Here is a 27,352-nt window from a genome sequence, read left to right on the forward strand (position 1 = left end):
TACTGTGACATAGTCACTTTTTCAAAACTCTTCACACAGTTCTCCTAACCATATTTCAGCTCGACACAGCAGTTGATTTCACATTCGAAATGCACTAAAACTACCAAATCACTTCATACATGTCTCAAATCAAATCATTCTTCCATAACACCAGCAAAGGTTGACACCCAACAAACATACTTTGTCACCCACAAAACAATGACCTAAAAATCACTAACAACAGGTAGCATTATACAATGTTTTCTTATGTAAAACAAGGACACCTCTCTACTGTTTAGAATTCACTGCAATATATGTTACTGGAATGAAGCAGACATGATGCAGTATTCTTCAATATGTTGTATTTTTTTGTTTTTCACTGATTACAGAATACAAGAATTTGTATACACACCATTCACTGATACAGATACAAGATTACAGAATGCTACTGTAATCTGCATTTGGCCAAACTTTCTCATCCACATCACATCTTATGTCATCTAAGGCAATACACCTAGGAAAGAATCTTCTGGCATGTCTGATCCATCCCTGGTAATGTCCAGGCATTCAGCATTCATTGCGTCCAGGAGGGACATTTGATCATGTGGATGGTGGTCATACAGTAAAGCTTCCACCTCCATGAGGAAAATAATGATTCTATGGGGTTGAGGAATGGAGAGTAAGGTGGGAAGAAAAATGATCTCTATGGAAGGGTTGCACTAGGTGAGGAAAGGGATGCAGAGAGAAGAAACCAGCCAACATTTGTATGGGACAATGTGGCATTTCACCACTCCTGTGCAGTCACCGAGTGGTTTGCAGCCCATTCCAGAATGGTGTCACTTTTCCTCCCACCTTACTCTCCATTCCTCAACCCCTAGAATAATGATTGGAGGTGGAAGGTTTACTGTATGACCACCATCCACATGATCAAATGTCCTTCCTGGACGCAATGAATGCTGGATGCCTGGATATTGCCAGGGATGGATCAGGCATGCCAGAAGATTCTTTCCGAGGTGTATTGGCCTAGATGACATACAGTAAGATGTGGATGAGAACCTGTGGCCAAATGCAGAAGATTAGCATTCCTATTGTATCTGTATCAGTGGATAGTGTGTATGCAAATTATTGTATTCTGGAATTAGTGGAAAAGAAAATATATATACAACATATAGAAGCATACTGCATCAAGTTTCCAAGTTGGACTACTGCAACTCGCTGCTCGCCGGTCTCCCAGCTTGCTCAACCCGCCCTCTTCAGAGGATTCAGAATGCAGCAGCCCGCCTGGTCTACAATCTACCCAGACGCTCCCATGTTACCCCGCTACTCATCTCTCTCCACTGGCTCACTGCTCAAGACCACCCGGTCCCAACACAAGCTCTTCTCCTGCCTGCCCCCCCAATGGTGGAACCAGCTCCCCACTTTCATCAGGGAGAGTGACACTGAATGTCTCCCCACCTTCAAGAAAAGGCTCAATACGCACTTGTTCCGGGAGTACAACGGCACTTAGGAATGCTTGGCTGGACCTGATGTTAGTTTCCTCCAGGATCACAATAACTCTTATTGAGAGACTTGTTGCTCTTGTAGGTTAGTTATAACGAAGTTAACTCTTGTACTCGCTGTGAAATATTTTACTGTTAATTGTTCTTCTACAGGTACAGTCTTGCACTTTTTGGGGTTCATGCTGTTTTAATTTATAACTTGTATAACTGCATGCTCTTATGCAGTTATTAACTTAACTTTGCTCTTATTAACTTATTGGCTAAAGTCAAAGTGAACTTGTTGTTCATGTTGTGAATTGAAACACAAATATATCTCCTGTATTTTATTCCATTGCATCTGAGAAACAGCTGGTTGAAGTTATCAAACAAACAAATCACAGCTGATTCCCAATCAGAAAACACTCAGAAGTTGAGGTTCTTTCAATCGCATGACGATATGGTATATAAAGAGGACCTCTTTGGGCTGATTTTGTGTGGAAAGAGAAAAATCTGTAGCAATTAATTACTGTAAATGGAAGCTGTATTGCATTTTTCTGTTATTTTGCAGTAATGTTCTGTTGCAAATGAAGCCTTTACTGCAGCAATTATCTGTCTACTTTTTCATAAACAGTACATTCTATAAAGCTACTCTGAGATGGGTCATTCATTTTTTGTACTGAATCTCTGCAACAAAAGAAACAAAATGCATGCATTTACTAAACCCAACAAAACTAAAATGTAGAGAGGCTTCAAAAGAAACTGCATTGCAAAACACAATCTATGATCAATATACTGTCAAACCTGACACATATACTGTAAAAGAATGCAGTTTCTGTAATTCCCTCTGATGTTAGTGTTTTTATAACATGGTGCTATGATTGACTAAATGTTCATGTTGAAAGAGAAAATGTGTTAGTGTTTTGACGGACAGTGTTTTGTGTAGTGTATTTTTGTGTTATGAAAATTAGTGTTGGAGTTTAGTTTACCATGTATGATTATGAGCATGAAATTAACCATTTTGCCAATGGTGTGTTGTAGGTGTGTTGGTGCGTTAAGAGTTTAGGAACTGCTGTTGGGCAGAGGAAACCACAGCAGGAGACAGATATATCAGTGCCAGTCTTGACCTGACTCTCTATAGGCCTGAATGATTGTGTTCCTGTATTCAACACTCTGCAATTCAGCTAATCTCATCAATTGAACTCATCAATATGATGGGGACATCCACACGAAACAGATACCCACAGCACATCTACCAGTTACAAACCCATCCACACAAACATATAAAAACAGACTCAGGTAAAGGTATACTGCCTTGCTGGTATAATCTGTTCATTCAAAATCTATTTATGTTTTTATGCTGGGATACGGGAAATGTTGACGGGAAAACACTTCTGAATCATCTCTCCTCCCTGGCAATAAGATTGATAAAATGATAAGATTATGACTGGTGGATCTGCCGGGGTGTGGTCTGAAGATAATAACAGCCTGGACTGTCACATCGTGCTGGGCCGGTCCTGTGACATCACCTCCTTCACTGGAAGTGAGGGCACTGTCCAGGAACTGGGAGGAATTTTAAATTACATCACAAAATCACATTATAACTGAAACTACTGCCATGGAGATGCTAGAATTCCATAGTAATGGCCTTTTTGTGCGTTCACAGAACAAATGTTGAACTTTTCTCTACATTTCTGGTAGAACGATCCACTCAGACATATGGACCCCATGTGTACATGTCTTCAGCTGTTTAGGTTCAGGTGTTTTGCTGATTGTTCGATGACCACTACCATAACTGAAAAACTAGTTTTCGAAGTTTTGCTGCCGACATTTTCAGATTCGGATACAGTGTGTATATGCTGGATGACCACCAGAGGGCATCACACAACATTATAAATGTATTCTGGTAATTTTGTGCTGCGGTGTCCAAAGTTGACTGGTACTGCATAATATACTATCATAACGCTCATCAGGTCACTTTGAACAATAATAGAAAATAACATAATGTTTTAAAAAAATCTAGAAAATTTACTTGAAATTGACATTGAATGGAGCTGGTTTTGTGTGGTCTTTCTACTGTGGCAAAGGAAAGGTAAAATGTGTTGTGTCTGCCCAAGCTAAAAAGTATAATACTTATAATAAAAATTATAATTAAAAAGTACTAAATGACAGCTTGATCTTAGTTATCTTTTTCTACACAATTGTAAGTGTAATTAAAATATACACATTTTACGTCCTGTACTCATTGACGACTTTAACATTTGTTTTCCTTGGGTTCCTCAGCCTTCCCTGCCTGTTGCCTACTGCAACAGCATAGCATGTATGAATGATTGGATGCAATGTTGTTCTTGAATCTTTGATAGGTCTTACTTCTTTAGCAAACAGCTTGCATGCACAAGTAGTAGGTTAACCATGAAATCAAAAATTCACGATACTGGTCAGTCAGCAACTGACTCATAATATTGCTGTCTAAAGACTAAATAAGAGGAAAAAGCAACTTCCTTTCTCATCTTTGTCTTCAACTGTCTGCCATAACCCACCTCACCCCCCCCCCCATGATTCTCATTAAAGTGGTCTGAAGAGGATCTGACACAGGGCTTACACTCCAACTCTCTCTCTCAGACACACACACACTAACACACACACACACAAACACACAAACTCTCTCACACATGCAGACCAGGTACAGAAATTCCAAGGGGTTTAATTCGCTTTTTAAAAGTACTTTTATGGAAAGATGCCCTTTTATAACTGCAGAGTTCTAGAGAGAGATCTGTCAGAGTCTGTGGTTACAATTGAGTGGTTGCTTACCGTGGTTGTACTACACACTGGTCTAGCAGGTCCAACCGGTGTAGGATGCAGGATGTTCTAGAAATAAAAACTTCAACCTCAAATTTGATCAGAATCGTTTTTTATATCATTGGAATGTGTGCTTTCTTTTCACCTTTCCCTGCCTATTCTTCAATTGTCCCCCCCCCCCCATCTCCACAGACAGTGAGTTATACCTGGGGTATGTTTACGCACCCAGTTAAAAGGTATGAGATGTCATCGATGGCTTCTTATGAGGTTTGAGGCCAAAGGTCAGCTGTGGCCTCCCAGTCCCAGGAGCTGTCGAGGGGTCGACTTTGGAAAGAGAGAGAAGGGGAGAAAAGGGGAACAGTGGAGACGGAGAGAGAGAGCGGTGGGAGCAAAATAAAAGAAAGACCTACATCCAACCGGGGAGGGAGAGAAAGGAAGCGGGAGTTTCGGCTTGTAAGTTGTCAGTGTCATGGTCAATGGGAGTCACTGGGGACTTGGTGTGGGATGTGTGTGTGTGGTTGGTGGGTGTGGGTGATGTTGGGGTGGATAGGAGGATATGACACACAGGTTTGACACACCCCTGACACACTAGGAGCCGTTAGGCCTGACCTAACAGCCACAAGACCTGTGGCCTACAGCACACCCCAGAATACTCATTTCTCAAAATAACCTGATGTGCTCATCTTTTGCTGCTCTTGTTTGTTTGGGATTGGTGGCTTTTTTGTAGTGTGTGTCTGCGTGTGTGTGCTCTGTGCCACCCGGTGCAGTAGATTTGTTGTTTCTGTAGCTCTCTGCCAGTAAGTGAGTGAGTCAGTCAGTCCTAGACGTGCCATTGTTAGCTGTTTGCTGATGTCAATTCAAATCTGTTGGGCAGGTTCTGTTGCTGCCACCAGCACAATGCACAATGGCTGCCGGCTGCTGACACGGCCACAAAATGTCTTTATTTAGCAAAACGTCAGGGAGTGAGCGCTGACACACGTGTGTGACCCCAACAACAACAGAGAGAGAGAGATAGAGATAAAGGGAGAGAGAGAGGGAGGGGTATTGCAGGGCAGACAGATAGGGAGAGAGGAGTTTGTGCTACGTGTTAGCATTTGAATTTCCGGCACAAAAAACTTTCCATGGTTCTCTTGAATGAAGAATAGGCAGACAACCAGCAGAAACCCATCTTAACAGAAAAACAGATGAAAAAAACATAACAAAATGGAGAGAGAGAGAGAGAGAGAGAGAGAGAGAGAGAGAGAGAGAGAGAGAAGACAAAGGAGGAGAGAGGACAAAGGGGGCTGGGAGGATGATGAGACAGGGGAGACAGCAGGCCTGGTCGAGGAGAGGGAGGGAGACAGTCTTGGCAGGAGCGGGGGGAGAGGAAGCGTGGAGGAGGGGGTGTGTGACTGGGATCAAGAAGATGCCACATGAAAGGCGGTGTTCATTTCAGAATAGTCTGGCTGCTGTGCGGCTGCAGGACGACGGGACCTCAAGACAAATCTGTGAAGAAAGAGAGAGAGAGGGAGGGAAAGAGAGAGAGAGAGAGAGAGAGAGAGAGAGAGAGAGAGAGAGAGAGGGGGGGAGAGAGAGAGAGATAGAGAACAAACAAAAACTACGATTATACACATTTTGTGTCGCACAGTGTAGGACAGGCTGGACTTGTAAGAACAGTTCAAAAACAAGTGAGAGAATGAATGAGAGAGAGATCGAAAGAAAGAAGAGCGAAGAAGGCCGAGTGAAAAATGGAGAGAAAAAGAGTTCCCCTGCAAAACTAGCATGAATTATTCAGCGGCTCCTTTATCTAATCCTCCCCTCGTCTCCGTTCCCCTCCTTCATGATCTCGGTGTTTCCTTGACACTACCTCACAAGCCACGGCAAGATGCTGGAGAAGTAGAGGACGGTGGGAAACGTATGCTCAAGTCCCGAGGCTGAGGGCCTCAGGACTGTGAGGAAGGGAAGGGTGAGGAGAGACTGGGCTCTTTGTTGTTGCGACGCTCCCCTTAGAAAAGGATCTTGAGGCCTTTTGATGAGATGCGTGGGTAGATTCATGGTCAAGAGGGGATACTTGTCTGTAGCACTTGTTTGTCAACAAAAATGGAGGGCACTAGCTGGGAACAGAGTGCTTTTGAAATCGACTCCAGTAGCTTGTGGGTTCATTCACTCCCATGTAGACTGTGTTTTGTTTGGTTTACTCGCTGTTTTTTCCAATGCTCAATGGTAACTACCCCCACCCACATGATAGAAAGTGATGTGATGGAACCCAGCGTCACTGTCTGTGGACTGGGTGGTTGACGGGTGTATAGTGTCAAACTGTAGATGAGTTCCGTTCAAATCACATGAGTCACATACATAGTTTTGCCTCTGTCCCTCCGGCAGGCAGGAATAGTGTTTTCCGAGAGGAGGCAGGGTTAAAAGGTCACTTCAATGACTCGGCGAGTTTGACAAAGATGGCCGAGACAAGTTTTCATCCTGAGTCACCTACGTGTAAGGAATTCATGACTCGACCATGAGGAAGGGTTTGGACATCGGGGGGAGGCAGGGAAGGACGCAAGAAGGAGGGAAGGAGGACATTGATGCTGATGACAATGATGAGGAGGATGACGATGATGATGAAGGCTGGGCGTGAGGAGTTTCCGGGTGGAGCTCCTGACACTCCTGTGCGGTAGTAACCTGGTGCGTCACACACATCTACACAAACTCTGACACTGTTCCCTTAGACTTTGGATGTGCCATAGAGACGTAGGGAAGTCAGTTCGTAAAACAAACAAACACAACACACACATGCCTTGGATTTGTCAAAAATGAATCAGGTGTCATTAGAACCACATGATGGTCTGATGATGGTCAAATGCTGTTGTCTACAGTCCGCCAGGTCTGTAGGGGTCTTTGTGTGTGTGTGTGTGACAGAGCACTGCAGGTTTGTGTCTGGTCCAGCTAACAAAGGCAGTGTTAATAAAGAGGCGCTGAGCGAGTGTGGAGGCTGGGGCTGCTCGCTGGTGGAACCGGCCCTCAGCCTGAAAGGCCTGCGTTCATTCACCCACAACAGCCTTTCAACCAGGGGCAGGCTGGGGGAAGGGAGAAAATAGACAGTGTCTGTGTTTGTGTGGGTGTGTGTGTGTGTGTGCAGAGTGAGAGAAAAAAGAGTGAGAGAGACTAGTGGGGGGAGTGAGGGCCTCCTAGGACATAAAAGGCTGGATAGTGCATTCCTGGGCCGGAGGACAATACTGCAGGAATGCCTGTGTTCTTTAGCCTGTGTTCTCCAAGCCTGTGTTCTCCAAGCCTATGTTCTCCAAGCCTGCGTTCTCCAGCCTGTGTTCTCCGGCGTGTGTTCTCCAGCCTGTGTTCTCCAAGCCTGTGTTCTCCAGCCTGTGTTCTCCAGCCTGTGTTCTCCAGCCTGTGTTCTCCGGCGTGTGTTCTCCAGCCTGCGTTCTCCAAGCCTGTGTTCTCCAGCCTGTGTTCTCCAAGCCTGTGTTCTCCAGCTTGTGTTCTCCAGCCTGTGTTCTCCAGCCTGTGTTCTCCAGCCTGTGTTCTCCAGCCTGTGTTCTCCAAGCCTGTGTTCTCCAGCTTGTGTTCTCCAGCCTGTGTTCTCCAGCCTGCGTTCTCCAGCCTGTGTTTTCCAGCCTGTGTTTCTGGGAAAAACAGCCCTTCTACTCTGCCCACCCCTCACGTCCATAAGCCCCGGGGACTGATACCATTCCTACCACTCTGCCCTCCTATTCCCACTCACCTCAGACTCTAAACAGGCCATCCCGACCCTCCTAAAAACAAACCCAGGCCTGAGTCCATGCCTGTTGGGTCTTCTTTTTTCCCATGGAGCAAAGACATGTATGTTGCTGGTTGTGAGAACGTCTCACTGTTGCCATGGTAGAAATAGTAAATGGTGCGTCTCACAGTAAACAGTTTTACTGGAGATGGTGTCTGACTGACAGCCAAAGCATCGCTCCTCCTCTTTCAGGGTTTACAGGCCTGTATTCAAAGGGGGTCCATTGATAGATTTAGCACAGACAGTGCCACACTCACACACGCACAAAAACACATCGTCCCATAAACACACTCAAGCACCCCCCCCCCCCACACACACACACACACACAAAGCATGAATGGTTTATCTATGCCCTCCAGAAGCCTTCACCCTGACTGTAAGAGGGGATTCACCCATAAATCTCACAAGCTCACCAATGGCGTGTCAGTGGGCTGGGCTACAGAGCTGGGGGGGGGGGGGGGGGGGGCGTGGTCTCCTACAGATTGTCTGAATGAGGTTTGGCGTGATCTGCCACTGTCACCGTGCTGTCGCCATGGAGATGACAGTCCGTGCCAGAATAGTTCCTGAAGGAGGGGCGAGAGCAGAGGAGGGGGAGAGGAATGTGGATAGAGGCTGAAGGGTGGGAGGAAGGAGGAGACAGAGGAGGAAAGGGATGAAGGGGTGGCAGGAGGACAGGCTTGGTGAGGGTGGATGAGGGATCATTGATGGACTGGCTGACTGGCTGGATGGCTGACTGACTCATGGACAGACCGAATTATCTTGAAGAGAGTCATCGAGTGGACACCAATCAGGGTGTGCCTGAGTCATGTCCCCTGGGCCAGCAGAACTGTCTCTCCTCTCTGACCGATGACATCACACTTCCTAATAATACCTGTCAGCCTGAGAAATGTGACTGACCTTACTGACCTGCTGTGTCTCAGGTCCAATTCATCACCTTCATCCTCCCACAAGTTTCTCCTCACCTCTTCTTACCCTCCTCTGCTCTCCTCTCCCCTCTCCTCTCCCCTCTCCTCTCCTCTCCTCTCCTCTCCTCTCCTCTCTTCTCCTCTCCTGTCCAACGTGAAAGAAGCTGTTTGTGGTTGTCAGAAGGGAAGGTTATAGCGTTGGGCTGCTAATGAGTCTCTCTGGGGTTCTGTTCTGCTCTGTTATCACGTCTGCAGATGGTCAGGGCCGCCCAGTGAGACTAAACCAACAAACATGTCCCACTTTGTCTTTCCTTACATCTGTCCTGTTTTCTGTGAGACCCCCAGTGCTGCAGAGAAGCTCTTCACAGACCCATACTAGCCATCAGGCGTTTCACTCTACAACTGTACAGAAAGCAAGACGACAACAACTCGAGGTCCTTTGCTTTCTCGTACATCAGTCTCTGTAGTCTTGGTGCGCACCTGGCGGTGTTTTCTCTTTTATTGAGCCCTTCAGTCCAACCTAAACTTCTATGGTCCCACGCCAGCCCCTACAGTCTTACTTATACCCATACAGTCTTACCTATACCCCTACAGTCTTACCTGTACCCCTTTAGTCTTACCTCTACCCCTACAGTCTTACCTATACCCCGACAGTCTAACCTCTACCCCTACAGTCTTACCTGTACCCCTACAGTCTTACCTATACCCCTACAGTCTTACCTATACCCCTACAGTCTTACCTCTACCCCTACAGTCTTACCTGTACCCCTTTAGTCTTACCTATACCTATGCATATCGAGGGCTATGCAACAGAGGGCTTCACATACGCCATAGAACTGCACCCAAAACAACCTGTCGTCCTACTGAAACCCTTCAGTCTGTCAGAGATGATGGGCACACCGGGGCTGATGCTCATCCATCCATCTTCCAGGTTGATCAGTCACTTCCTGTGTGGGAGATGCATGTTTTTCATTCCTGTTTTCTCTCTCGCTAAACTGGGCCTGAGGGTCTTACATGAACACTCATTTAATCAATGTCTTGTACAGAGAACCGAGGAACCATGAATTAAACAGGCTAATAAATGGCCAGCAGCAGCTTTGAATCTATAATGTTGTGACGTTGAGATTACGTTGTTGTGTAATAAAATGAGCTCGGTATTGACAAAAGTTTCAATGCTTAAATAATGCTGTTTCCCTGTTTTTACAGTGTGCGTTCATGTGTGTGTGTGGAGGTGGGGGTGTGGGGTGTGTGTACAGACAGAAAACTCAGCATGTCTGACACGACCAGAAGTGAAAACCACAGCAGGAAACCATGTTACCAGATAACTCTGCCTCTTCCTGTCTCTGGTGATTCTATCTCAGCCTCAGAGACCACAGACACACAGACGCACACTCAGAGAGAACACACAAGCATGCACACACACCACACACACACAGACACACAATATTACTGTACGATGAGACAACAGTTTCAGTATGTCCCCGAAGAAATCAAATCAAACATTTATAGAAGAAATCACACATGCCTGGGATGACAACAATATGACTCGTTATCAAAACAGAACCAATAATGTAATACAGGCTTGTCACCTGCTTCGTTTAGGTTTTGTAGAATGTACTGCGACATGTGCAGTAATGTGTAATCAACACATTGTAGCAGAACAACCACAACAGCTGTTGGGTTTGTCTGCTGCCCACATATGGAGTGACAGTGCACAATATCCGTCTTCATCTGTGGTGCTGTGCAGGGTGTGGACTATTGGCTGGCCTGGGGAGTCAAGGAGTTAAATGTGTAGGGTCCTCTCGGCCTGCAAAGAAGTTTCAATCATCAAAACTCAGCTGTAAATCCTGCTTTACACAAGCTCGCTCTGATCACCTTTGCTGGAAGGGGGGTTGAGAGAGAGGGATTGAGGGAAGGATGGAGAGAGGGAGGGAGGGAGGGAGGGAGGGAGGGAGGGAGGGAGGGAGGGAGGGAGGGAGGGAGGGAGGGAGGGAGGGAAGGAGGGAGGGAAGGAGGGAGGGAGGGAGGGAGGGAGGGAGGGAGGGAGGGAGGGAGGGAGGGAGGGAGGGAGGGAGGGAGGGAGGGAGGGAGGGAGGGAGGGAGGGAGGGGGAGAGAGAGAGAGAGAGAGAGAGAGAGAGAGAGAGAGAGAGAGAGAGAGAGAGAGAGAGAGAGAGAGAGAGAGGGAGAGGGGAGAGAGAGGGAGAGGGGAGAGGGGAGAGGGGAGAGGGGAGAGGGGAGAGGGGAGAGGGGAGAGGGGAGAGGGGAGAGGGGAGAGGGGAGAGGGGAGAGGGGAGAGGGAGATAAACACCATTGTGTGAAGGTGCTTCTACTGATGGATGGGTGGCCTGTCTGAAGGTTTCTCCCCTCTGCTCTTCATTCCCTCGGCCCTCTCTTCTCCTCTGTTTAAACAGTAGAGCGGTAGCAGAGATACAACTCTGGAGACTCCAAAGCTACATGCCAAGGAGTGTGATGCTAACAGCATTTTTCTTTTCTTACCTCCATGGCAGATTCTGACCTCCATAGCATTGAGGGTCATTGGTGTGACGTTATGGTTCAGCTGTTGTGTTGCATGTTGAGTGTTTGCTCCGTGTCCCCACACTTCTTCCAGTGTGACATTCCCCATATTGGTGAGAATGCTGCTCCAATGAAACGACTGTATGTTTTATCATCATGGGTTTTCACCTTGGTTTTAGACCTGAGACCCTCCACCACGGCAAGTCCTCACAGCGCTGCTGTTGTAGCCGTGGTGAATTGGTAAACTCACTCCTCAGTATGAGTACAGTCTACCAGGGCCAGCCCAACGCTAACTTTTCGATGGCGTAGCTGGTTAGTAGGCGTGTTGGCAAGTCAGAGGTCTTGAGTTCGAAACCCGGTATGGGCGAAGCTCGGGTGTGACTGACAGCAGCGCATGTAACACTGTCACCAATACAATGTGATCACAAGAATTACAGCACGGCTCTCACTAATGCAACGTCGTCCCTCCATTGGTGGAAACGTTCCATTCTCCTATACCTCACGTCTTCCTCTTGGTCAGTCTGGCTGCCCAGGCTCCATCCTGAGCAGGAAACATCTGTGCTGGTATGAGGTGTTTCCATGGAGGCCGCAGCACAGCTGCAAGCTTGGTGGTGATAATTGAAGTTCCCCCATGGCGTGAAACTCTCTGGAATTAGAAATGAAATGGTGGAGGGATACCTCTGAAATCGTAGCTCTCTATCTACTGGATATCTCCCTCTGATCTTTCTTTCTCTCGCTCCCTCTCTTTCTCACACACACGCTTTATAGCGTATGTTCTCTTGGGGGAAACGGAGCGGATCAAAAATAAAGGTGGCAGACTATCTGGAGGTGAAGCATGTCTGGAAGCTTCCGATACGTCACACTCGCACGGTTGCGATGGGGAGTCAGGTTCAGGGGAATTGCTCATGCAGAGTCAGAAGACAAGCGCTTCTCGAAATAGTCCTTGGAAGGAAGGCGATGGTGATTCGAGTCTGATGCAGTGGGCTGGTTCACACTTTCAGGAATCAATGCGACACTGATCTAAATCTCAACTCTGACGGAATCTGAACAAACCAGAGACACTCTTTCCTGGTAATTTGATTTGTATGAGATTGGATATCCCTGAGATGTTAGTGTTCTTTGTCGGCTCTGTTATTACAGACATGCTGGCCTTGTTACGATAGTAATAAAAGTAAATAGTAAATAGGGATAACCCGGCAACTGGCTTATATGTCATAAGATAGCATTGTTCTTGTTCCTCGTGTATCATTATATGGCTCCTAGTGTGTAGCGGTGGTGTACAAATAGTACCGACAGTGTGTCGTGGTAGTGTACAAGTAGTAGCTTCTAAGTTGGTTCAGAACACCAGTGTAGTGTGATCTATCTTCAGTAGGTCTACAGTGTAGTGTGGTCTATATTCAGTAGTTCTAGAGAGTAGTGTGGCATTCAGTAGGTCTCTATTCACTTGATAGAGAAGGTCTCTGTGGTTTACATACAGCAGCAAAGTGATGTAACAAACTCGCTGTGCGTCATTGCCCATGATAGGCCCAGCGGTTTGTCTGCCTGTCTCTCTCTCTCTCTCTCTCTCTCTCTCTCTCTCTCTCTCTCTGTCTGTCTGTCTGTCTGTCTGTCTGTCTCCCTCTCTCTCTACATCTATCTGCCTCATTGCCTTGCCTGCAAGTCTATCTGCCCTTCTGCCTGCCGGTTTATCTACTCCTCCCCTCCCTGCTGCCCGGTCCAAACGGCACAGCTGGTCCAGTCAGGTTAAACGTGTTACTGCCTGACTGAACACACCCCCATGGTCCTTCCATCTCTCATGGTACGAGCACGGGAACAACACACACAAACTTGTCATCGCCCTCCATCCGTTTGTAAGTGTGTCATTTGATCTACATGCAACATGACATCATAATTACAACCACTATTTACCATACAGTCCGACCAAAAATGGAGCAAGTACAAAGCAAGTACAGAGATTACTTCAGAGATCTGCAGGAGAATTACTGTCAATTGGGATATAATGATCCACATAAATTGCTGGTCTCTGTGTTTCTCTGGACACACAGAACCTTGTTGACCCATATCAGTCCCCCCAGCAGGTCCCCAGTTTCATTGTGGTGGTGTTAGAGAGAGGTTGGTTTATCATGGAGCTGTCACATTCAACACCTGCTCACCAAGGGAGAAGAACACCCCCCCCCCACACACACACACACAGACACTCATTCTGTGTCTGCTTATAGATACACATATCATAAACATCAGGACTATGCAGCAAAGATTTCAAACAATATTCAATCTTAATTTTAATCTAAAGGGGATTGCCCACCCCTATCCCCCTTTAAAAGAGAGCTGCTGATAGAATAATTTGTGATTGCACTCAAGTGAGGTGCATTCAGTTTCACAGACACGTTCAATAGTGACGTTTATGAAAAGTCTTTTGAATGCTTTGTGTTATGGCGATGACGTCGAAATAGTTAACTTGGCAAAAGGCATACATCACCGCTGCGCGCGTACACGATGGTTTGTCAGCACGTGAACGCGAGGTTGTATTTTGGATTTGGGCGCCTGTCCCGGCCGGGGTTGAAGCGTGATGCTGCCTTCTTGTGCCTTCGATTTCCAAACTTTGTTTTACAATCAAATATATCATGACCATGGCTGCATGCTTTTGTAAACACATGTCTAAATTACCTAAATATTTTTAACGCTGACCAAAAATACACGAAAAGATAGACAAAGAGGTTGTATCTGGTGACTGGATTTCTTCAGTTTGAACGATTCGCTCCGCCTTGCCGGTTTAGCCCCGTCATATGACATTGTATAACCCAGTTGTACCAAAACGAGCTATCCTAGTCCATTATTTGCTTCTCTGGGAGGACGAACGGGAGTGCGACAGCTCTGGAGCGGTAAGCGAGAGAGGTACAGCCGCGGGTGACAGCGAGACGAAACCTCTGAAGAACCTACATATTGGGCGTTTTGTATTTTTGTCGATACGTTGTTGGATCAAACGCATTTTTTTTTGTCGTGGATAAGGGGATTCTTCTTCAGTGAGAGAGGGAATCATCATTATTCGTAATGTCGGGGAGTAGGGAGGAGGAACGGCGGAAACTAGCCGACATCATTAACCACTGGAACGCCAACCGGCTCGACCTGTTCGAGATCAGCCAGCCCACGGAGGTAAGCCCGTGGACTCGCCAAAGGACAGGCCGCACCCGGCGGTGCCCGATAATCGCAGTGGTGCAAATCATACTCAATGCAATCAATGGACGAGGTTGCTAGGGACAACGCATCATATTGCCTCGTAATACGATAGCTCGCTATCTCTGTGAAAATGGGGCTCTGTCAACATTCACATTCACTAAATACCTGTGGAGCATTGTATAAACGATACAAATTCCCATTACTAGACAGTTAAGTTCCAGCTAACGTTTGGACACTACGTTAAACTGAGCTTAAATACCATATGAAAGCAGATAAACCTGTTTAAGCCTGCTACGTTAGCTACTACTTGCCAGTCCGAGCTGTGGCAAGTGCAGCATGCAATGGTGTATAGACGAAGTGAATGCAATTAGCTAGCTACTTGATGCACAAAGCTGAGAGATGGCCTTAACTAGCTAGCTGGGTAGCGAGGAGGCACCCCGTAGCAGTCTCCGACTTATTGCTTCTGTGTCTGGTCAACAGAATCATTGTTTATCACACTTGTCCTTACATTTCCTCAAACTGGAATGCAGTGACTTGTTACTTTACTAAGGCAGTAAGCATGCTTGCTTGAATTGCGGCAATAAGGTCGACCAATTTTGTTTACTAACACCACCACAGTGAAAGAGTAGGCACCGTAGAGGTGAGAGGAGGGTTAATGCTAATGAGTGTTCCAAGTTAGCTAGTTATTCTGTTTCATGCGGTTTGCATAAACTACGAGCCAAATCAACATTGACAACAATTACATATCTGTGGATTATTAAAGACTTTGAGAGCACAAAATGTACACGTGCTTATAATGGCAAAAACATACTTAAAACTATTATTTTCCAACAAGGCCTCGTAAGGATAAGAACAGTGGAGACAGACGCTTCTGGTCTAGCTACTCTTGCAATCTTAACAGTTTTGCGGACGGCGCAATGTTCAATCATAGGAATATTTATTTATCTTACTTGTGGTTGACATTGTGGGTGCGTTCTGTGTGGCTTTGCTGTTATGTCAATTGTGAGAACTAGCCGGTAACTCGATTCTACCTTGTTTACGTGCACACATTCTTTTTCGGAATTACACGTTATTGGGTAATGTTTAGTTCTCGTATGTCAATGCGTTGTTGCATTGTGCTGTGTCTGTGCGTTTTTTCTTGCAACCAACAACCGTGTTTTAGGCGCGCAGTAGAAGCGACCCCCACCTCATTGCCAGAGGGTTTAGGGGGGATAGGGGGTGAGGGGAGGTGAGGTAGGCAGCGAGGGGTCTCCACTTCTGAGCCGATTAATTATTAGAGCGGAGCAGCTAACGGTCTGTTGTTGTGGTTAGGGAGTAGGCTACTTATGTGTTGAGAAGCACAATAACGAAGTATGTAGGCATTCTGCCTGTTTTCTTCCCGCACACTTAGCCAGTAGGTTGGCCTTCCTTTCTGTCTGGCCATGTGGTTCTGATGTGTGATTTTGAGGGCCTGACACATGTAGCAGAGACTACTTCCTTTCATAGCAACCACTCCCGACCCCATGTGTCAGATTCCCGACCCCTAGCCTGGGTTTCACTGTCCCACCATGTCTGGTTATTACACTTGAGCAACACTACACCGCACACCAGCCTGCCCAGAAACAGTGCAAATGTCAGTGGAATGATCAAAGCCACGGCTAGTTGGATTAATTTTAGAGGGAAGGGAACTCTGCTTGTAGCCTTGTGGTACAGGGTTCACTAAGGTTGCATGAGAAGAACCGTTTGGATAGGTCTTATCTCATTAATGTTCCTGTGTTCAAATGCCACGGTGACCATTCTCAGTGAGGGCGCGGGTGAAGCCAACGAGATGTCTGATTGCTTCTCCCCATTACTGTAATGAAGGTTGTGAAGCGCACTGGCATGTCAATGTCAAGCCTCTTTCAGCTCCCAACCCTGAAAGCTTCAAGGGGTTTCATGGGAAATTGCTGTGAATTGGCGGATATGTCGCTTCTATAAACACAAAACTTGTTTTTTTGGGGCTGTTAGCAGGTTTTGTTAAGGTGGACTTGATATTATGCAGGTTTTGTTAAGGTGGACTTGAAATTATGCAGGTTTCATCGAGGTAGACTCAACAGCATGCTGGACTCTTAAAGCGGACGTGACCTTATGCAAGTTTGGTTAAAGTGGACTGTAAAGCATGTAGGTTTTTTAAGGTGGACTGGACAGCATCTGTTCGCACCTCTGTCTACTACCTGCTGTGTGGAGTCCACTGCAACTAATTATACTGCATTCCTTAAACCACGATTCGCTCTTCTACTGCTACTCAAGACAGGCCTGTCTGTGATTGGTCTGTAATATGGTGTTTTTTTTGTTGTTGCAAGACTGAGTTCTTTTGTTGACTGCAACAGAAAAACTTCCGAACTAATCCTGGTAGTGGAAGCCACCTTTATTGGCGTGACAATAAAACGCTGGGAGATATTCAACCAGTGCTAACTGCTGACCTAAGACGTTTCCTCTGGAGTTTGGCCAGAGAACCGGAGCAGTCTTAAGGGCTTTGGGCTTTGAAACCAGCCCAGTAGCATTTTTTTTTTCTCTCTTACCCTCTCTCTCTCTCTCTCTCTCTCTCTCTCTCTCTCTCTCTCTCTCTCTCTCGTTCTATCTCTCTCGTTCTATCTCTCTCGTTCTATCTCTCTCGTTCTATCTCTCTCGTTCTATCTCTCTCTCTCTCTCTTTCTATCTCTCTCTCTCTCTCTCTCGTTCTATCTCTCTCTCTCTCTCTTTCTATCTCTCTCTCTCTCTCTTTCTATCTCTCTCTTTCTATCTCTCTCTCTTTCTATCTCCCTCTCTCTATCTCCCTCCCTCTCCAGTATAGTATTATTGATCCTGGTGTAAGTGTGGCTGATGGGAACTTCAGGGCTTCTCACCAAGGCTTTGTGGACGGGAGGCCTGTTGGAGAAACTGCAGCCCAGCTTGGGAATGTGTAGCTCCACTCAGAATGAAATGGAAGTAGCTCAGCGCTGAATGGTAGAAGTAAGGTTCACGTACACGCACTGAGACTGCAAACAGGGATAATGGCTCGTGAGATATTTTGGAACTTTGCATGTTTTTAGTTGACACTGAATTTGACTTTCCCTGGGTCTCGATGAGTGTGTTCCATTATATATCCTGCAGGATAAGGGTTCCAGGTTTGAGGTCCACCTATCACATCCTGTCTGGCTGTTGGAGCATGCCCAGAGTGAGGCTAAGAAGCAGGATACAGGAAATGTGATTGTGTGTGATTCCAGCTTCCTGGAGGGAGGGGGGGGGGGGTACAGGGCTTACCTCAGAGACACACCAACCAGGAACTGGTCTCTAGTTTGTGAATAGAGATGAGTTATCCAAGTCTGTTTATTTGTCGTGTTTCTCTCCTGCTATGGCTGAGCAGCAGTCCCTCTCATCGGCCGTGTGTGTCATCGTGAAGGTGTAGAGACCAACTGCTTCTTCACCCTGTAGGCCTCCCCTGTCCCCCCCCCCCTTTCTCTTTGCTGCCATCATGTGACTCCTCCTTCCTGGCTCACCCTGTCTCCATGGTAGCGGTCTAGCGATGAGGCAGCAGAGAGTCCTGTCCAGCTTCTGTCTGCTCAGCAACCCAGAGCATTACATGCACACACACCACACTCCTCACCTCCCTCTGTCTCCACTCACTAGAGGGCTACTGTACTGGTTAGTCTGAGGTCACTTGAAGGACTGTAGTGCCATGATACGATATGTTTATGTGTGGCCTATTGCAAAGATTGTTTCTCACTGAAAAAATAAGAAGTTGTCAACAAGATGAATACAGGCTTGCCCTCTTACCTCTGAGCCGGTGTGTGTGTGCGTACTTCAAAGTCCTAAAACACATTACGTTACATTAGGCTGCCTGCTGTAACCACGGTAACAACAGCAAAATAGATGAGGTAATGCAAACACTCACAGTGGTAATTTGAGATTATTATTCTGAGGAGTGGTAATCTGCACAGACCCGGGAGTTGGGATTGGGATTACTTGACGGTGCATTTATCTGTGTAGTTGGCTCCTTTCCAATCATGATGCTCTAACAGATTACCCATTGTTTGATCACACGTAGTTTTAACAGCAAAGTGTATTTTCAGACCCTCTCTCTCTCTCTCTCTCTCTCTCTCTCTCTCTCTCTCTACCTCCACCTGGGTCTCTCCTCTCTTTTACACATCTGTTCATCCCCCCATTCCTTCTGCAGGAAGATGAAGCTGTAAATGTTATGTGTCACAGCTCAAGGCTGTGTGTGTGTGTGTGTGTTCAGAATAATAATTGTCATTTTCAGAGAACAGGGATCATCAGGTGACCCAAAGGTCACGACCTCAGTGTGTCACACAACATAATTACGTGTCATTTCTAAATATCTCTTTTCCATATGGTCGTCCCTCAATCTTTTGTCCCTCTCATACCCCCCCCCCACTCCTCTCTCGTTCTGGTTCTCCCCCTCTCACTAAAACACAAGCATTGTATTGTGTGTGTTCAGCAGAGCGGTCAGTGGTCCTAGTACTGTAGATGGGGCTGGTGTATGTGTGTGTGTGTGTGTGTGTGACTGTGTGTGTGTGCCTCTTCTTCCCTGCCTGTCAGTCCTTATTAATCCCGAGAGGCTCTGTTGCCCAACGGTCATCTCGCCCTGCCCTTCCTCTCTCCTCATTGGATTACAAACATCTCATCCCGAGCCCCGATTGGCCCCTGTTCTCATCATTCAGTCACTAACAGCCCTGTTGGCCTGTGAGGTGTCTTTAGCTCATGACCTCATAGGATCACACAGCCACTGTCGGCCAATGGCTGGTCTAGCTACACCCTTTGCCTCCCTCAGACTCCCATGGCGCTTTGCAGCCAGATCAATAGGGATCAGTCCTGCAACCATGGGCTGTGCCTCAATATATCCACCTCCCCCTGTATCCTTCTGCAACCTCGGCTGCCGTCAGGAAAAGGTCGAATGCAGCGGGATTGAATCTCACCCGTTCACCTGACCGTGGGAGTTAAGGTGAGGCGTCCAGGAGACTGCTCCGCCGCATGGATGGTGCAGTTCCGGTGTGAGGGGCGGGAGTGAGGGCCGTGTCCCAGCCTCGTCAGGAGACGCTCGGCCCCCTCAGACGAGCCTCTTGTTTACCAGCTTCTTTCCTTTCACCGGCCCAAATGGCTCCCCTCCCCTCCTCCTGTCAGCCAAACACTTTGTGGTTGTTTGCCTTCTGCGTCTAGGAATGCGACAGGCCTTTTTTATATTCAAAGCAACTGGCCAGTGTAGCTACTCTGCCAGTCAGAGGAGCCAGCCAGCCAGCCAGGGTACTGAGCCAGGCAGCCACAGTAACCAGCCAGGGTACTGAGCCAGGCAGCCACAGTAACCAGCCAGGGTACTGAGCCAGGCAGCCACAGTCACCAGCTAGCCATTCATCTCTGCAATGTGCCACAGTCTGGCCTCGGATGCACAATGGTATACAAGCATTACTGTGAACAGAGCTTCTAGTCCTGTCAGCCCAATGATCAGTCCATGTTTGTTGATGAAGCCTCACATTGTCCTGTGGTCTGAAGTCCCTCCCCCTCCCCTCTCCCTTCACCCAGGATCACAGAAGTGACATAGTAGGTTTATTTACTCTCTCCTTCCTGATTGGGTTCGAGGGGTTCCTACTGTAAAAAGCTCCATTGTATTCGTGTTTTTGTTTCCTCATGGGAAGGGGGCGAATGTAGTATCCCAGAACCCCTTGCTCCCAGCCTCGCCCAGTGATGTGCCTGTGCTGTCCACCTGCACAAACACACGCTTGCACGTCACGTGTCGTGTCTTGACACGGGAACGCCTTGTCACATGGGGGGGTGTTTGTGTGTGTGTGTGTGTGTGTGTGTGTGTGGGGGGGGGGGGGGGGGGGGGGGGGGGTGCCGAATCGGTTCAGTTTGGTTTGGACTGGGGAGATGAGCATTGTCATCCTGTGAGTGTGAGAAGTGTGTGTGTGTGTGTGAGAGTGAGTGTGTGTGTGAGAGTGAGTGCGTGTTTGAAAGGCTATCGTGCATTGGGAGCTCTGTAGATCTCCAGCCTGGTCTGAACATCTGTGATGTGTGTGTCTGGGCTCCTCTCTGTCTTGTTGCGTGTGTTGGGGTTTCATTCCATCCCTCGCTCTGGAGGAGCTGGCTCCACCTGGAGCAGCATGGGGAGGGGGGCATTCCTGAGCACACACACACACACACATACAGTACTGCTGGCCTGGGAGTAATAACATCACTTGCCAAGAAGTGTGTGTGTGTGTGTGTGTGTGTGTGTGTGTGTGGGATGCCGCTGTGCCGGGGATGTCCCTAAACACAACCCCACCCTCTTCTGTTTGTTGATGTTAGCTGTCAGCCCAGCTTCATTGTAACCTCCTCTAGACATATACATACACGCACACGCACGCGCACACGCACACACACACACACACAGAAGATGAGGAGAGGGACAAAACTGGTTCCAACCCAAGAAGGCTGAGCTCTCTGTCTCGGACAAGTGTGTGTGTGTGGGTGCAGTGCACATATGCACAGTGCCATTGGGTGGGTTGTGTGTGTGCGTGTGTGTGTCAGTGTTAGGAAGTGGTCAACTCCCACACGTCTGTCCCTCCAGGCTCAGGGTGGGCTCCTGTGCGGTGTGTCTAGTGTGTGGGCCTGTGTTTATCAGAAACCCACATTGTGTGTGTGTTAGGATCCAGTATGTCATCAGACAGAAATGTGTTCCATATGTGGCTGGCAGGATCTCCGGAGTGTGTGTGTGTGTGAGAGGTATGGACGGACAGATGAAGAGGGTTGATATGGTTTGGCACAGTGTGATGTGCTTTCATAGCTGTGTTGACCGGGAGGAGAGGCCAGGGATGCGAGAGAGAGAGAGAGGGGAGGAGGGTGGGGGTGGGAACGCAGGCAGGCAGCGGGTCTGTCCAGTTCTGGCTCCTGCACCTTCTTTGCATGGAGAGAGCGAGCGAGCGAGCAGGGAGGGAGCGAGGGAGGCCAGTCAATTGTTTCCCCGCACCGGATTAGTCCAGCTCGCTCTTTGTTTGGCCAATGGCAGGGTCTGTCCTTCACAAGGCCCCTCCCAGACATGTCCCTGTTGACTGAAGGAGTTCCCACAGAATGGCCTGGTCGGCGACTCGGCATGCGTCAGTGCTGGTTTGCCTGCTTCCCTGGTGGTGTTAACTCCCCCCCCCCTACCCCCATGTGTTTAATCTACCTGCAGCATCTCTCTCTATTGCCGGGCACCCTGCCCCCTCACCGTGGGGTGCGCTTGTTTCGGAAACCGTTCTGTAAATGTAACCGGAGAGGTGGGTGGAGACGGGTGACTGGTAATGCGACACCTGGCTGCGGTCGCCTTGGAGATGGAGACCGGGGTCAGGTTCTGGTGGCAGGAAACTGGAAGAGAGAGAGATCAGAGAGAGAGAGAGACACACAGAGAGAGGCAGAATCAAGTCTAGTGTTCATTAACAATATGCCACTTTTCATACATGGCACCATATCTCCTTACCCGAGGGCCCACAATACTGGACCCCTAACCCGGGCTCAGGGAATGAATTGACCACACCCTGACCGCGTTCAAGTCAACCACTTGAGTCGGACCGCTGTCACACCTCAGCTGGCTCGGACCACTTGGTTTTGAGGTAGAGAGCTGCTGTGTGTCAGTTCTCTCTGGTTAGTGGATGGGGTTGGTCAGCACATTCTCTCCTGGTTGCACCAAAGTCACCCCAAGCCTGCTAGCAGAAGATCACAAGCTGCTGTGCTGCATAATTCAGTGGTGGATTTTCTCTCTGTGTGTGTGTGTGTGTGTGTGTGTGTGTATGCGCTCCTCTCTGTGGAGCACGTTCCTGTACCCCTCACTCTAGGACCTTGAGAATGGACTGTGAGGTCATACATGTGCTCCGTATGTATGTCACGTACAGGGTGTGTGTGGGGGGGGGTGCGTGTGGGGGTGTCTTTGTGTCAAGTGAATATTCTCTCACCACTTACACACACGATACAGCCACAAACCCACACAGATTGGGTGTGGTTTTAGCTTCAGTAACTACAATAGTTTCAGTATTCGATGTAGATTAAGAGGTTGCAGGTTTGATTCCCTTTTGGACCTTTGTGTGGGTTTCTGACAGTGTCAGCTAACCAAACACACATTGGGTGGATACCGACTGATTGAGGGTTAGGGTTATGTATAGTTATGCTTCAGTATTAGTCCATACCAGTGTAGTATTCACGGTCAAACTAGTTTTCTACTGTAGTGTAGTAGTCACGGTCAAACTTGTGTAGTCAAACTAGTGTGCTACTGTAGTGTAGTAGTCACAGTCAAACTAGTGTGCTGGTGAAGGAAGTCCCCGTTCCTCGTCTACCTCTTCTTTCTCTTTCTCTTATTCTTTCTCTGTCTGACTGCAGCAACTAGACTGTCATATTAACATTCCTCCAGAGATGTCAGGCTGAGAGAGAGAGAGGGGGGGTGGGGGGGGGGGAGGGGCGACTATCAGTAAATTGAGTTACACAAGAAGTGGAAACTTCCGTTAATTATGAAGTGGAGAGAGTTTGGCACGGTTAGGCCCGCTCTCTGTTCTCTGTACCGGCAGTTCAATAGGAGCTCTCTGTGTGAGGGAACTTAGCTTAGCTAGCTAGCTGTTAGCGAGGACGGAGTTGTGCGACCTGTCCTCAGTTTTGATCTGAGCGTGGAGGGGCGCTAGTTTGGTTAGCTTAGCCACTGTGGCTGTTAGCGAGTGACAACCCACAAAGATCAATCTGTGACTTATCTCTGCGTTAGCCTAGCTGTTCTCAGCTTTAGCTGTGGCAGGGAGTGCATTTGGCCCAGGCCCAGGTTTCCATACCAGACCTAGCTGATCTCGTGTGTATTTTTCCCATGCTGGCTGATAAGCCGGTAGTTAACAGGAAACTGGACAAGAGAATCCACAGGAACCCTCCCGTCTCCTGGTACACTGGGACCATGGGGAGACATGCTGTCTGGTGCACCTCCCTCCACACACCTTCTCCCAGGGCTGAGGGCTGTCCTCAGGCCAAACCTCCAGACCCAGCTCTCTAGTCATACCCCCACCCCCTTCTGCCAGCCAGGTGTCAGCCAGGCTAAGTGGTCCCCCCCCCCCCCATCCCATCATGCACCAGGATTTACAGTCACCTCAACACCGTTTTTCATCAGGCCTGATGGCCTTGTAGGGACAGGCCTCTGTAAATAACCACACACACACACACACACGTGCGCGCACACATACACACATACCCACACGCTTGCTTGCTAACAATACAGCCAGTGTCAGGCCTAGCCGATACTAGATAACCTTGATTGGGCTGTTTGTCAAGACCCCAGTTATCGGCATGGCTAAGTGGTTGCTACGGGCGATTGGAGGTGGTTGCCGTGGGGTCAGGTGATTCACAACCCTCTGTGGTCATAACTTCATGGACCCAGAGAGAGAGAGAGACACAGAGAGAGAGAGAGACACAGAGAGAGAGAGAGAGACACAGAGAGAGAGAGAGAGACAGAGAGAGAGAGAGACACAGAGAGAGAGAGAGAGACACAGAGAGAGAGAGAGAGACACACACAGAGAGACGCACAGAGAGAGACGCACAGAGAGAGACGCACAGAGAGAGACGCACAGAGAGAGACGCACAGAGAGAGACGCACAGAGGGAGACGCACAGAGAGAGACGCACAGAGAGAGACGCACAGAGAGAGACGCACAGAGAGAGACGCACAGAGAGAGACGCACAGAGAAAGACACACAGAGACACAGTGACTCAGAGACATAGACAAACAGAGAGGGAGACAGAGAGACCGGCAGAGAGACAGGGTGGAGGCTTGCTGAAATAGAAGTTCAAACCTACAACACGGTCCCTCTCCCCACCCAGGAACTTGTCGTTGGAAGTCGCCACCCACACGGCCTTGAGCGTAGACAGCCGTCAACAAGCAAGTCATACAAACCCTTTAGTATCGATCCAGGTTTGGGAGGAATGTGAGCTGTCCATGTAACCTAGAACTCGGAACAGCCCGGTCACACTTTGGGCATGCAAAAATGATACGTACCATTGTGTGCAGTCTCGGGGATTTCACAAAGTTCTACCCGTTTGACAGCATCTCATTATGCTGACAGGAAGTGCCTGGATTCTTCCGGAGGTTTGGACGGGAACGTCACGAGCGATGTGGGCACAGGAACCCAGGGAGCGCTCCGTTCCACCCTGTGGACAGTGCATGCTAGTCAGACCACAGCCCTCTGCTAACGCTGCGAGAGAGAGGCCTGGAAGTTCAGTCAAGCTGCAGGTTCTTACGGAACACACACACACACACACACACACACCTCCAAGAGCTCGCTGCAGAGTTTTGCTTTATGTAGGAGTGTGTGGGCGCTGATTTGTTCAGCAGTAATGAGCATCATTAAAGGTCCGTGATGAAGAGAGTATTTATAAACGTGTGCGTGTGCGCACATGTGTCGTGTGTGTGCGTGGGCGTGGTTGTTCTGCCGCTCACTGAAATGAGACTCTGGGCGAGCCGGGGGAAACGCTTTTATTAATGTCAGCCCGGATGACAAAGATCCCGCCTCACCCCCTCACCTTCCTCAGCCCACCCCATCCCCCTCCTCACCCTACCCCAACCCCTAGACAAGCAAGCCAACCTTCCCCCCCCCAGGGTGGAGAGTTCCAGAAGGGGCATGGTGCACACTGACCACCCAGTCTGTGCCGCTTCAGATCCATGCCGGGAGACTGGGGTTATAATGACTCCTTCTCATTCCTCCTCCCAAACGGGATTTTTCCCCAGAAGCCTCCCTGTCTACCTCACCCGTATCCAAAGGGAGGGTGTGTTTTATTAACTGGGGGGTCAGGTTTGTGTATGAAAGGATGACTGCATCAAGCAGGAATCCAGTTGAAGCCATGATTGTCTAGAACCTTCCTTTTCTAATCAGATGAGCTGTCAGCAGCCTTGCATGCAGCACCTCTTTAACATGTATCACACACACACACACACAGACATACACACACACAGACATACACACACACACACACACGCACACACTTGCCGGTGTGCAGCTGTGACAGGCTGACTACAGGAAGGCTATCAACAGTCTCTACTTTTAGCCCCAGACTGCCAGACTACCTGAGCTGGCCTGTAACCGTGCCGTCTGAGGTGTGCGTGCGTGCGGATGATAGCTTAAGCCTACATGTCAACAAGATGCTGCATGCGAGGCTTCTAGAGACCAAGAGACTGTGGTGGTGGTGGGGGGGTGGCAGTGGGGGGGTGGCGGTGGGGGGGTGGCGGTGGGGGGGTGGGGGTGGGGGTGTTGGCTGTTCTGTCACACGACGCAGCCAAAGGGTGGCGAGACGTTATTTCTGTCTTTTTTTTTTTTTTATAACGAACCTCCGCCTGGAAGAGCTCTTCATCCATTCCTTCGTGTCAGAATATGGCGTGGACGAGACCTTGCCAGAAGTCTGCTGTCCACGAGAAGGAGTGGTGTGTGTGTGTGTTTCTGTGTGTGCGCTCTCTTTCTTCCCCCGCTCTGGTATGACCCCCAGCTGTGGGCCCTGGCCTCTCCTCTCTCTCCTCCTGGGTTTCCTCTCTCCAGAGGCCGGCCCTGCTGTGTGTGTGTGTGTGTGTGTGTGTGTGTGTGTGTGTGTGTGTGTGTGTGTGTGTGTGTGTGTGTGTGTGTGTGTGTGTGTGTGTGTGTGTGTGTGTGTGTGTGTGTGTGTGTGTGTGTGTGTGTGTGTGTGTGTGTGTGTGTGTGAAAGCTTGGATCTGTCTTCTATTAGTGGAAAGGTAGAGCTCTGGGCTTATGAAAGCACTGAGAATGGGGTGAGGAACCGAAAGAGAGGGAGGCCAAATCGAGGGGTGCAGCCAGGGGAGATCAAGGGGAGAGAGGGATGAGAAAGAAAAGGAGGAGGGAGGGAGGGAGGGAGAAACTGGGATAGCTAGCGGTACCAGCATGCTCTGAATGGTGTGTGTGTGTGTAATGACTGACCTGCCCTCTCACTGGCTGGAGGAAGAAAGAGTGAGGGAAGATTCCGGGTCGAGGAGGGTGACAGTGTTTAAAATCCACCTCCGCACTAAGAGCTAGAGTTGAACCTGCTGTATCTGAAGTGGTTTAGCAGTGTTGGCTTCTTCCAGACAGCCGGTCATTCCAACCTACATCAAAGGTAATTACTGACTTAAAAAACGAAACTCCTTCTGAGCACGGGCCGACCAGTTCACACCACCCGCTTCCAGCCTGACGGAAAGGAATCCGATGAAAGAGGTGGAAAAAGAGGATAGAAAGAGATAAGTTGGGAGGGAGTGGAATGTTCTAGACCGGGCTGAGAGTTTCCCCCCTGGTTGAGAGCCGGTTTGTTTGCTGTAGAAACGCAAAGAACTGGTTCCAGATTTGGGCACCGGCTCCGAACTGGACCTCAAACTGCTTTGGTGGAATGGGGGGAGGGGGGGGAAGGGGACGACGACACCTGGAAGAAACCACGACAACAGCTGCCCCCTTAAGTCTCAGTCACCACCAATAACCCTCCCAGAGGAGCTGTTAGGCTGCCATGTACTCCTAACAGCCGTAAATCCATTTGTCCTCAAGCACTTAATGTGTTTGTGTGTGTGTGTGTGTGTGTGCCAACCTTGAAACAGGACTTGACAAATCTATAAGTCCGTCCATTCCAGACCATTCCAGTCTGCAGTTCTAAAGTAGTGTGTGTGTGTGTGTGTTAGTGAGAAAGAGATAGTGGAGCCCCATTTAGCGTGCTCTGGGGGTCTGCTCAGTGTGAAGCTGTTGGCGTTCTGTTTTCCAGGCTGATAAGACCCTCTCCTGGGGTCCTGACCCCCATGTTTG

General features: G+C 48.5%; 1 protein-coding gene across 10 annotated transcripts in view; it reads left to right on the forward strand.

Annotated features, from left to right (window-relative positions):
- The first annotated feature begins 13,992 nt into the window (after positions 1-13,992).
- Positions 13,993-27,352, forward strand: part of afdna (afadin, adherens junction formation factor a) — a 71,471-nt gene continuing 58,111 nt past the window's right edge. For 3 of the 10 annotated variants that reach the window (XM_084699601.1, XM_084699602.1, XM_084699600.1), the window contains exon 1: positions 14,001-14,574. In XM_084699601.1, the coding sequence (XP_084555727.1) occupies positions 14,473-14,574 (102 nt within the window). In that variant the 5' untranslated portion in view covers positions 14,001-14,472. Of the gene's footprint in view, positions 14,575-27,352 lie in introns of all 10 variants that reach the window. The other 7 variants (XM_084699605.1, XM_084699607.1, XM_084699599.1 and 4 more) reach the window with 6 other exon arrangements.

Source organism: Hypomesus nipponensis, chromosome 6 (assembly GCF_054491055.1).
Source record: "Hypomesus nipponensis isolate SF chromosome 6, ASM5449105v1, whole genome shotgun sequence".
In the NCBI taxonomy this organism is placed as follows: Eukaryota; Metazoa; Chordata; class Actinopteri; order Osmeriformes; family Osmeridae; genus Hypomesus; species Hypomesus nipponensis.